General features: G+C 45.3%; 4 protein-coding genes across 4 annotated transcripts; 1 reads left to right on the top strand and 3 right to left on the bottom strand.

The window, feature by feature from the left end:
- Positions 1 to 27: 27 nt before the first annotated feature.
- Positions 28 to 1,918, bottom strand: V8C40DRAFT_7004 (Zn(II)2Cys6 transcription factor domain-containing protein). Its single transcript, XM_083223323.1, has 4 exons — positions 1,688 to 1,918; positions 1,005 to 1,622; positions 799 to 936; positions 28 to 739 (listed from the first exon to the last, which is right to left on the bottom strand). Exons 1-4 carry the CDS (start codon positions 1,745 to 1,747, stop codon positions 59 to 61), a joined length of 1,497 nt encoding a protein of 498 aa, XP_083078913.1. The 5' UTR covers positions 1,748 to 1,918; the 3' UTR covers positions 28 to 58.
- Positions 1,919 to 3,374: 1,456 nt separating this feature from the next.
- Positions 3,375 to 5,089, bottom strand: V8C40DRAFT_272015 (cytochrome P450; the record flags this gene model as incomplete). The annotated part of the gene is made up of 4 exons (XM_083220307.1): positions 3,375 to 4,232; positions 4,285 to 4,403; positions 4,463 to 4,718; positions 4,778 to 5,089. The coding sequence occupies 4 exons, from the start codon at positions 5,087 to 5,089 to the stop codon at positions 3,375 to 3,377; spliced, it is 1,545 nt and encodes a 514-aa protein (XP_083078912.1).
- Positions 5,090 to 5,923: 834 nt separating this feature from the next.
- V8C40DRAFT_260266 (tetratricopeptide repeat protein) lies at positions 5,924 to 9,499 on the top strand (the record flags this gene model as incomplete). The annotated part of the gene is made up of 9 exons (XM_083219117.1): positions 5,924 to 6,226; positions 6,275 to 6,515; positions 6,569 to 7,084; positions 7,139 to 7,718; positions 7,789 to 8,124; positions 8,184 to 8,666; positions 8,760 to 8,915; positions 8,978 to 9,197; positions 9,386 to 9,499. The coding sequence occupies 9 exons, from the start codon at positions 5,924 to 5,926 to the stop codon at positions 9,497 to 9,499; spliced, it is 2,949 nt and encodes a 982-aa protein (XP_083078911.1).
- Positions 9,500 to 9,759: 260 nt separating this feature from the next.
- Positions 9,760 to 10,774, bottom strand: V8C40DRAFT_260265 (uncharacterized protein; the record flags this gene model as incomplete). The annotated part of the gene is made up of 2 exons (XM_083219116.1): positions 9,760 to 10,650; positions 10,727 to 10,774. 2 exons carry the CDS (start codon positions 10,772 to 10,774, stop codon positions 9,760 to 9,762), a joined length of 939 nt encoding a protein of 312 aa, XP_083078910.1.
- Positions 10,775 to 11,224: the final 450 nt, after the last annotated feature.

The raw sequence follows: 11,224 nt of genomic DNA, 5'->3' as shown, positions 1-11,224 counted from the left end.
CATTACATAGAATGGCTAGTAGAAAACTGAAGAAGTAGAAGAATTAATACATCAATCTCTATCTTATGCTCTTCAATATCATCATCGATATACAATCTAAGTACTCCGCAGTATATGTCACATAAAGACCTCCCATCAATAAATTAATCTTGTCGATAATCCAATTCTTGCCTTTCTGATCGCTCACGACGTATGCGATGATTAATGGTACTTGCAGAAACTGAGCTCCAAGTGGTTTTGACAAGCTTGCATATTCATAGCACATGCAGATTCGCCGCGCAGTGTCGGCAATGCTCAGTCGCAATCTTGGATCAGCCACAAGATTGACTAGACAAAGGTCTGTAATTATCAAGGCCATCCACCGCCACGTATGAAATATAGCGCCCTCAGACGAGTAGAAATGGAGACTGAGCGGGAAATCAGCATCTGGCGTTGAAGATTGACGCTCTTCGAATCCAAGATTATCCTCGACGTCGCCAACCATTGAGCTCCGAGGCGAAGCCGCTCGCAGTTCTTGTTGCAGCTTCCTCCCATACTCTATAATCTCGCCCATACCCAAGTCAGATACTCCAGCTTTCCAATCTACAACGTACTTTACGAGCGTGGGAATACTGCAGATACTCTCAAAAAGGTAGTCGACGCTTGAAAACTTGATGCCGTCACGCTTCTCAGGGCAGATGTCTTCCCATCCATCTGTAAGTAGGAAGCAGTGTTCTCCTCGAAGCAACGCCTCAAGGACCTAATAAAATAAATAAGCTTCTAATATTACCAAGAGCGTAGGGCTGCCAAACTACTCACAATTCGACCTCGTTGAGTGCGAAAAAGACTATACTCAAAACTTGTGCGTACGCACCGTGGACCGCGTACGGATATCAGCTTCGACGCGCCCCCAGCATGCGCTATGTATTGGTGAGGACGCTTTTCCGGGGCAATCATCTGCTCAAAATTAGCGAATAGTTTTGACATTAGGTATAAAATCAACACAGAAAATTTGGCCGTTTTACCTCATAGTAGGCCATCAACATGGTGGCACAAACCGTGTCGGCGGAAGTGCCCAAGACAGGATCTGCAATTACATTCTGTAGGATTTGGAGAGCCTTCATATACTCGGGACTAGGTTGAGTATTGGGTTGAGAAAACTGATTTGCTTCAAGTAATTGGGTATGACACTGCAGAAGGCACTCTACTGCGACATCGAGAGCGGGATTGTGACCAAGGCGACACGGTATCTCAGTCATGTATCTCCCGAGATGATGTAGCCGGTAGCCATTGGGAGGGTTTTCGAATGAAGCGACCAACGCTGAGGCGAGCTTTTCTTTTCGTGATAAACGGGGAGCATTGGGTACGGGAGGGGTGGAGTCTCTTGATGATGACGAGGGCGTTGTTGATCTGTAACGAAGCAATTGGAACTTATAGATCATTCCATCGTCATCGCCTTCTCCATAAAGCAGGCTCAGCTTAGCCTTTAAATCTTCTGCGCCTGCTTTCCAAAGTGCGGGTCGTTGTCCCATCTCAGGCACCCCGAATCGAGTATTCGTATCGACAAACTGGAATTGAGGCGGATACACGCACTCGCGATCTGTTCGCAGACAGCGCCCACAGATTGGGCGGACTTCATCGCACTGCGACACAATACAATGTTAGCGATATCGTTGCGGAGCGCAAACAGTCGGAATTCATCCCTCACCTTGATCTTGTTCCGCCGACAAGCCCCGCACCCATTGCTTCTTCTCGAGCCACGGTGCATTGCTCAGTCCGAATTGTGGTTGCCGAGGTCTAACGGAGGTAATAAAAGGCTAAGTCTTAGATCTCCTCTACGTAGTCAAATGTGATGAACAGTTGGTCGCTTTCGTAATTTATAGTCATCTTATGTGATGGCGCGTGGGTATCTGCAAGGCTGCTCATCGCTGAAGTAAATACCTGTCTAGCCTAAACTTTTCTGCCTCGCGAGCTCCGTCGCCTTACCTAGGATAACATAGGGCAGTAGGGGGAATAGCGTGGGGGGACGTGGTGATCTTTCAACCCGTTTTGGGCAAACAACGCGGTCGAACTACCTGCAATCCCTGCCGGAAGGATTTGGGGGCAGCGTCGCTGTTGGACTAGGGAGAAGAAGCTGTGGTTAGAATTGGTATGTCATTGGATACCGCGGTGGTTTAGCTAAGGTCCAATTACTACACTATCAAGACCAATACAATGCGCATAAGGCTAATGGAGGTCAGCTTCAAATGTAATCATACGAAAAACAATGGCCCGATCCTAAGCTATGGCTAATACCAGCTAGCTATACAGACGTCAACCTTGTTCACGTATCACTGCGTAGTTTTATTGCTATCATGCATTGTTGGAGGCCGCATAAGGCAGAAACATGGCGATTGCCATTGAAGTATGAATATTTTTGGTCTTGAATTATAGATACCTACCTACGCACGGAGTGTACTCCATAGATACAGTGCTATAATGTTATTATTGGCTGGGTAACTGTAGGTACCACATACTATGACAGAGCAAGTGCCTTTGCTTCACTATAGGTATACTCTTTAAAGCCCTATGGACATATTTAAACCCTTCGTCAGGATATCTTTCTGAGAAGCTCTTCCCGTACATGCCGATGCAATCAGCATAGTCCAAAATCAAATTCCTTCATCTTATCCTTCGGTCAGACAAGGGTGTCCTGCCTAGCGGAAAACTCGAAGTCCCATCCAATTCCCAAAAAACGAGAACATGAGAGGCAGAATAGAGCATGCAAAGCTCGGTGGAGAACATCAACAGGTTGTTGCATTTGACATTATTTATCTAGCTGTTCTTTTATCTCTTCTTTTCTCTGCATGGATGACAACCGTATCTGGAGATGGTTATAGTCCCAGATACCTAGACAACACGAAGTCAGGCCGATCAAGGACAATAGCCTCGTACGCTACGATTTACAGTGGGAGAAATGGAGCACAAAAGAAAAAGGAAATGCATACGGCTGTGAAGCCAGCCTTCTTTGAATAACATTTTTTTGCACATTGGTCCCTTTACCTCATTCTTTCTTCATATGCTAAAATAGCAAAAAGAATCGTGTTTTACGAATTTCCGTATTAATGCGGACCACAATTGTGTAGAACATACACGTATAGAGGATGTAAGCGACCCATTAAGTATATAAATCATAGGTAAGGTAGTGGAAGCTTCGGGTCCCGTCAAACACCTCTCTTTATTTACTTATGTAGTGATATAACGTTTCCCATGCTTTACAACATACATGCATGTACCCAGGACTCTAAATCTGGGTTATATGATTCTGTTTTTAGTGGTTAACCAGCCTCGCGTTGAGGTGGTCGCCGCCGTTGATGTAGTTCAGCTGACGCTGCCACCGTTTTTAAATTTGGTGCCTAGGTTTTTAATTTTCTCATATCAACCATAAGACCCCATTGGCGAACGAACCAACTATTTTTCGTAAATAAATCCTTACTCTTAAGCCTTAAATCGAACTCCAAGAATAGCACTGGAATGACTTTGTATATAATCAAGAGACTTGGATTCTTCCCGATGCAAGCCCGAGGCCCATGGCCGAATGTGAAAGTACATCGTTTCATCTGTCCTAGGCGCTTCTCATATGCCTGCCAGTCCTCAGATTCTCTACGGAGCCATCTCTCTGGGTTAAAGTCATCAGCATCGCTTCCAAAAACATGACGGTCACGATGAACAACCCAAGCGCATATAGATACCTGGGTTCCAGGGGGGATGAAGGGCTTATCTTTGAGCTGCAATCCGGAACTTGGAACGATGCGCTCGAGACCAAGACCCACTGGTGGGTGGAGGCGCAGGGACTCTTTGACGACTGCATCTAGGTACGGCAGTTTAGTGGTTTCCTGAAAGGAAACTGGCGTCTGCAGCCTGGCACTTCGGAACTCTTGAATAAGCTTCTTGTGCACTTCCTCGTGACTAAGAACAAAGAAGATAATTGCTCGCAGAGGTATCGACAAAGCATCACTACCAGATGCGACATTTGATATTGCGTATGATCGGACAAGCGCATCGTCCACCATGGGGTAAGACTTTCCCGCAGCTAGGAAATGATGTAAGAGATCTGGATGCAGCGAACGATTGCATGTCCTATCTTTCAATGCTACCTCCCGTTGGCGAATCTGCTCGTCGATGAAGGAGACAATAAAACCGCTGTCTTTGGCGAGAAATCTATTGAGTGGGTTCTTGCTCTTCAAATGCTGCAGCCATGGTAATTGACTAAGCTAGTACCAAGTAAGTATTATATTTTGATAATGGCTCAAATGTATGGCTTACAGGAGCAGCTGCGTCTACCCCATCATCGAGTTTCTTTATGTAGTCTCCTACGTCCTGGCCGTGCTGGAGGAGCCCACAGGACTTGCTGAACGTAATCTCCGTAGTGGTGTCGAATGCAACTGGCTAGGTTAGAAAGAGGTCGCGGGAGTCATGAGATAGCTCGAAGAAGTTTTCTTACAGTACTGCAGCCACTCTCCGATATTACAGATTGTGTAGTTTCTTCGGTTGTGGGAGCCATACTTCTCTGCTAGAAGTTTGATCATTGTTTGCACGACGCCATCAATAACAGGCTCATATGCAAGCATTGCACCCATCAAGTATACTTGTGCCACCGGCCTTCGAATCTGTTGATGCTGCTCCTCATTTTTCTCGGTAAATAGCGCCGGGATAATCTTTCCTCCACTATGCTGCGCGAATGCATCGTAAAATGCACTCTTAAAATATACACATCGCGTGAGTACACGGGTGAAATAAAAGAAAACTCGGTTATTACCTTTGCGAAGCCTTTGCTGGCTCCGTAGATTTGGGGAATGGCCTCTGGGCTCGAGATACTTAGAGTATTAGGTCCAATGCGCACAATTGGACCATGCTGAGCGTGCAGTCGAATCAATGTGTGTTGGTGGGATCCAGACCGAACATCCATGTACCGCCACAGGTTCGTTGCTCGTGCTAAAAGAGGGCCAGGAAAGACGCGGAGTCGGTGGCGGCCAATGAAGCGATGCGTCAGAAACCAAACAGCACAAAGTATGAGAATAGGATGGAAGAGACTTTGAACGGAAGAGACCCGTGACGAATCCATTGCCATATTTTGAAAAAGTTTCGTTCTTAGTTGAGCAATAGGTGATTGAGCGAGAGCGTAGCACTTCGGACTTGCCAGTCGGGCAAGTGATTGGCACATGTACTTATTTCCTGTTTAAAATGCCTGTTGATGGCTTGTTTTGATCATGTTTCTCAAATGAGGGGCTGATCAAAACATGTTGCACTATGCAGCACACAGGTCAGGTGCATAATGAGAAAACAATATCAACGCCCTGCACAGAGTTCCTGGAGACTTGCATCTGGCCAACCACACAAATGGTAACTATTGGATTGCCTTTCTCGTATCAATTTTTTAAATCGGGGCCATGTTGATGTCGTTTAACTCGGCCGCGGGAGACGACATGAAGTTATCGGCCAATACCGCCAGTGATTGGTAAGGCACAGTATTACACACAAAAACATTTTCAGATGTGATTGGTAATGAGGTACCGATATGTTGAACCACAGCATGATTATCCATGTTAATTCTGCCTATCTTGTGACTTACCTTGGGCGCTTACACCGAGTCTCTATGGAACACAACATTGCTATTTCTAGTCAAATTTGCCACGGGTTCCAACATTTGTTAGAGCTATGTCACACCACTAGATTTTTGTGAAATACTCTTATGACTGGGATGAACTTTGGTACATTGTGCGATAGTAAAAATCATATACTGCTTAACTAGCTCTTCTCTAGGTAGGTAGGGAGTCATAGCCTAGCCTCCTTCCTCGCTCAACAAACAATCTCAAACCAGCACCCCATACAAGAATAGTTGTAATTATTCGACTCGAACAGAAATTAAAGCCCTTAATTGTCTTTTAAAACTTTTTTCTATCGGATGTCTTCTGATAATTCACTATGGGCTCAAATATGGTCTACTGCCATAGACGAGTCGAAAGAGAGCCTGAAAGATCTCCCGACAGTTGAGGATGGCGTTGTCTTTGAGGGTGACTTCCCGCCAGCCGATTTTTTTGAGTTGTGGAAAGATATTGAAAAGGCTCCAAAGAACGTCAAAACAGCCATGCTTTATCTGCTTCCCATGATGCAGTATCTTCAAGAATTCTGCACGAACTCAGTTAGCCAATTAGAAGGCCAAGTAAACTTGGGTGTTTCTTGGAGCTTACTGGCAGCCACTTTGAAGGTAATAAGCATTTCGGATCCCGGTGTTGCCTCACTGAGTAAGTTATAGGAAGCCATCGCCGAGCAAAGTACCATCTTAGCCACGCCGGGTCCCGACCCACCTCCAGATGGATCACTTGGAGACGTAAAAGGAGTACTCGAAGAGTTCGTGCAAAAGGTCGAACGTTTCGAGTCTCATCAAGGAAAACAGTCGAAACATTTCATTCTCGCTCAGAAAAGGATAGTTGAGGTCCATACTCTACTGCTCAAGCTTGCAACCTCCTTGTACGCATGGGTGAAACAATCTAGTGGTACGTGATTTTACTTTTCTGATTCCGTCTTCTAACTTCTTTGCCGTGAGAAGGTATGGAAGTTATCATGATGGACAAAAAAGAAATATTGGGAAGTATGAACGAGTTGATAGGTCAACTCGAATCCCTGGCGTGGAAAGACTTCAGTTCAGGCAACCAACAGGGAACAAAGGTCCAGCAGATGATCGAAGCGGGCGCGAACCTTACTGATGACATTGACGCTATCTTACCTTTCCATAACATTCCAAGTCGACCCAACCCATCCTTTTTTGGGAGAGAAAATGAGCTTCACAGCATCAGCGAATACACGAAGCAAAACGATAAGACGGTGATTACGATAGCAATCAATGGTCTTGGAGGGGTTGGAAAAACACAAATCGCGCTACATTACGCCCATAGCCAGATCGATAAGAAATATGTCCATTTGGTTCTTTGGATACATGCCGAAACACCCGAAACAATAAGTGAGGACCTCACTAAAGTAGCATGTGGTCTTCAGCTCAGAGGAACTCAACCAGGCATCACACGGAATAACCAGATCCTGCTATTTAACTGGCTGAGAAAATCTCGTAAGAAGAGACATTAGCCAAAATAACCTTTGTTATCTGCTAATTGGCATGCAGATGTGAATTGGCTCATGGTGTTTGACAACGTTGATAGACCCGAACTCGTGGAACAAAATTGGCCGCCTGGTGCTGGAACAGTCCTGATTACCGCACGGTCAGTAACGGTCGGTCAGCATCTACATTGCAAGCAGATGGAAGTCCAAATTTTTGATCTTGCTACTGCGAGGAAGTTGTTCCTTCGCCTACTTAAGAAAGAGAAATTAGAGTCGCAGGAGGACGAAGCAGCAACCGAGATTGTTTCAGAACTCAATGGCCACGCCCTAGCACTTCATCAGATGGCCGCTTTTATTCTGAAGAGAAATGTCTCTATTAGCAGATTTTTGGAGCATTACAAAACTCAACCAAAACGTCTTCACCGTAGTCATGGTTATACCCAAGGTGTTGGTTACAACCACTTCCTAGATACGGTTTGGGCTGTATCTTTCGGAACCATCAACGAGAAGGAAAAGCAAAACAGCCGCGTTCTCTTAGGCATCCTCAGCTTCCTGAGCCCGGAAGACATTCCCCGTGAACTGTTCCATAACGAAAGGACATTAGACATATCTGGGAGACTGGAATTCTGTGTGACCGAACTAGAGTGAGTACACTTCTTTCCAAGCGAATCGCTGCTCAAATTACTTGGATTAACGTTAATACGTAATAACCAGTTTTGAAGATGCTGAGGAAGACCTCGTGAGTCTAGCATTGGTTAAAAAGGACTCTGATTCGAACACATTCACAATACATCGTCTCGTTCAAAATGAGTTCTGTTACAGCATTGACTCGGCAGACCGTCAGAATTATTTTGAAGATGCTGTTGAACTCCTTTATCGTGCATTTCCCCAACAGATAAAAGGTCGTCTTATGCATGCGTCTTGGCCTGTTTGTTCCAAGTATATTCTGCACGTCCTTCGCCTGGCCAGACGATTCGATTCTGTGGAGAAGGGCATGGAGCGCCTTATCCCTACCAGTTCGTTCTGCAAGCTACTTTGCAGCTGTGCTTGGTAAGTAGCTGTCGAATAATTTGTGCCGGATATGTGAAGTACTGAAAGACTTTCAACAGGTATCTCTCCGAAACTGGGTCTGATCAGTTAGACGACATCTTAGGTATCGCATTTCGTGCATACGAGGAGTGCGATGAAACGCTCAGAGATCCGATCGACTTTGCGCATTTATCCAACACGCGAGGCGTTTATTTCATGGACAAAGGCTACTTTGCAGAAGCGGAGCAACATTTTACTAAGTGCATGAATATCCGGGAAAGTGCACTCTCCCCAGATGACGAAGAGCTCGGCAATATCTTCAATAATCTAGGCAATTTACTATACTCACGATGCAAGTATGACGAGGCGCTAAAAAGCCAATTAAAAGCTGAGATAATTCGCAAGAAATCCTGTGGTGAGGTGATAAATACCAGTGTGGGTATGTCACAGCTCAACATTGGCAGGGTCTTATGGCGCCTTGGACAACGTGATGAGGCAAGACGACGTCTTGCTGTGGCTCAAGGGGCGTTTCTAAGAGATAACAATTGGTATCTCTTGGCTCAGTAAGTTGATTTCCAGCCAGACGGAACTCTTGCCTGCGTCTCAGCGCGACTGACTGTCTGAAGCTCATACCTATTATTGGGAACATTCTCTAGAGACGAGGGCAACCTTGAAGGAGCGAAGAAACTCTACTTGGAAGGAAAGCGGTACATGGTCGAAATTGGGAAGAAGGAAACGCATCCAACTACCTCCACCCTCTGGTACAAGCTGGGCTGTGTTGCGTACGATGGGGGGGAGGATGATACTGCCATGTAAGCATATCCAAACGTTGAAATGGTTAGTATGGATTGAGTCGTTAACTGGAATTGCGCAGGGAATACCTCGAAAGAGCACAGTTGCTAAGCAGGCTTAATAAGGACGCCAAAGGCGAACGCGCGCGCGTTGCGTACATGTTGGGCATGGCATTTGGCAGAAGGTATGGAGTAAGCGACAAAATGAATGAAAACCTTATCGAGGCAAAGCGTTTGAGAAGCGAACTGGAGGGCGAGGCTTACCGAGAAGAGAACCAAAGCGAACAGGACTACGACAAACTTGTATGTGGTAATTCTAGATAAGAAAAATTGTTGATTCTATTTTTCAAGTATAATACCTACAATTGAAACAACTAATTGAAGGAATCCCAAGAGAATGGTTATGCCACCGATCCACAACACTGCCCAAAACGCAAGCCATTGCATGGGATTCCTCCTATCTCTCCACATGTCTCGAACACTTCTTGGAGTCTGCCGCTCAGAAAATGCCTGGATATGTCGAAAACGTCGCCCAAGAACTGGAAAGTCTGCATTATCAATATAGACAGACTGTTCGAGGAGGCAACTTTTTTGATCCTTACTAATGCTGATGCAGGACGGTGGCCAAAACTCAGGCGGCAAATTGCTTATTTTCTCGCCAAATGGCTCACTGCAAAGTAGTTCAAGAAGAGAGTCAATATCATGTCCGTCTGACTTCAAGCGCTTCTTTTCGTGATTTTGGAAGTGATTCCTCGATCTTCTCGTTTGTCCAAAGAGGATACGGTATGAAAGAAGAATTTCTTGAAGGAGACTCCTAATCTCAAGGTGAGAGAGTAGAGCATTGTCGGGAAGTGACCTTGATCCTTTAGCGAGATTCCCTAGCTAGATAATTGTCAAACAGTGCGAGGAAAAGATACCTTTCAAACAGCCTCAAATGTGGTGCAGACTCCAAACACATGGCACAATATGACGGCAGGCGAAAAAGAGTAAGTTTCCGCTCGGCCGCGTCAAACTCGAGATGGGAGCACAATACGTTACTCCATTCAATGATAATGTTGCCCATATCACACAACGTGCGACAGGTCACTGTAGACACATGGAGGAGTGTGTTTTGTGCTTCACGTTCCCTGATACTCAACGAAGCCAGAGGGGTCCCAAAACCGTTGAGTGCATTAGCTAGCGGGCGATAAAGCCACTGCTTTAAAAGAATCTGAAAGCGGACGAGGCCAGCTTTCGTGGTCCCTTGGTCTTGGAGAGAAAAGAAGCCCGGTGTTATTTTACCCGAGGGTTCATAAAGCATTGATAGCCATCCCATTGAAAGAAAGATGGCGTGGTGGTAGACAGAGAGATCATTTTCAGGTAGCAGGACGGCAGTGCCAAGATTGGCACTGTTCTTGTCTCTTTTGATGTTTTCTAAAGTAGCATCTGCGACTTGTTTCAACGTGGGACGGCTATCGGTGCTCCGAATATGATCTGCCGTAGCATTGACCACTGTCAGGATGGCAAGCAATACCCCTTCATCTTCCTGGCTATTTGGTATCGATAAAACGTCGCAAATAGTAGCGAAGCCTTTTATGTCAATGTTATCAAGTTGTTTCTTGATAAAGGCCCCGTAGGTTTGGGCAAATTGAGAAGTCTTTCGGTCATAAAGTAGCTGCTGCACTAAATCATCTTTGGTCTGTGGGGTAGTGGCCTTGGTAGAGGCAGACGGAGTTGGAATGGGGCTGGTGTTGAGAGACACAGTGTCGAGGGGGATCTATGGTTGCTCATCAGTATCAAGTCTACAAGACTGGGACAGGCACGCTTGGAGGCTTGTTCCAAAGAGTACAAACTTGATTTGGATCAAATACTTGCTGCCCGAACTTTGTGTGCATTGCCATAATGCGCTATGACGAATAGGCTGTGAGGAATAAAGAGGAGAGAGATGACGAGTACTGAAAACAAAATGCGACTGGATACAACTTATGGATACTGGTATTTGACAAAGAGAAGATATCTGAAGTACCACAACACTATCCGTTGGTTCCACTCATCGCCATGATTCGGCTTAACGCCACATTTAGCTCCAAAACCGATAGAAATATTTAATAGATTGAAGTTTTTTATAGTAAATGTATCTAATTTTATATAAATGTAAGAAAGTAAAACAATAATTGGCAAGATTTCTACTAGGTACAGAAGATATACTGCCTAAAAAGAATCAGCGTTAAAACGACCTTCTTGTGTTACCTTTAATTAGCTTCTTTGTTATCTCGTTTGACGATGTTCTTGATACATTTGCCCAGACTTTCCCCAATCCAGCCGCCCTCCTCCCGCGGCCAAAGCAGTTA

The sequence above is a fragment of the Trichoderma camerunense genome (assembly GCF_050948025.1).
Source record: "Trichoderma camerunense strain CBS 138272 chromosome Unknown V8C40scaffold_1, whole genome shotgun sequence".
Taxonomy (NCBI): Eukaryota; Fungi; Ascomycota; class Sordariomycetes; order Hypocreales; family Hypocreaceae; genus Trichoderma; species Trichoderma camerunense.
Note: the sequence above shows the minus strand (reverse complement) of the source record. Positions and strands in the feature narration are given on the sequence as shown.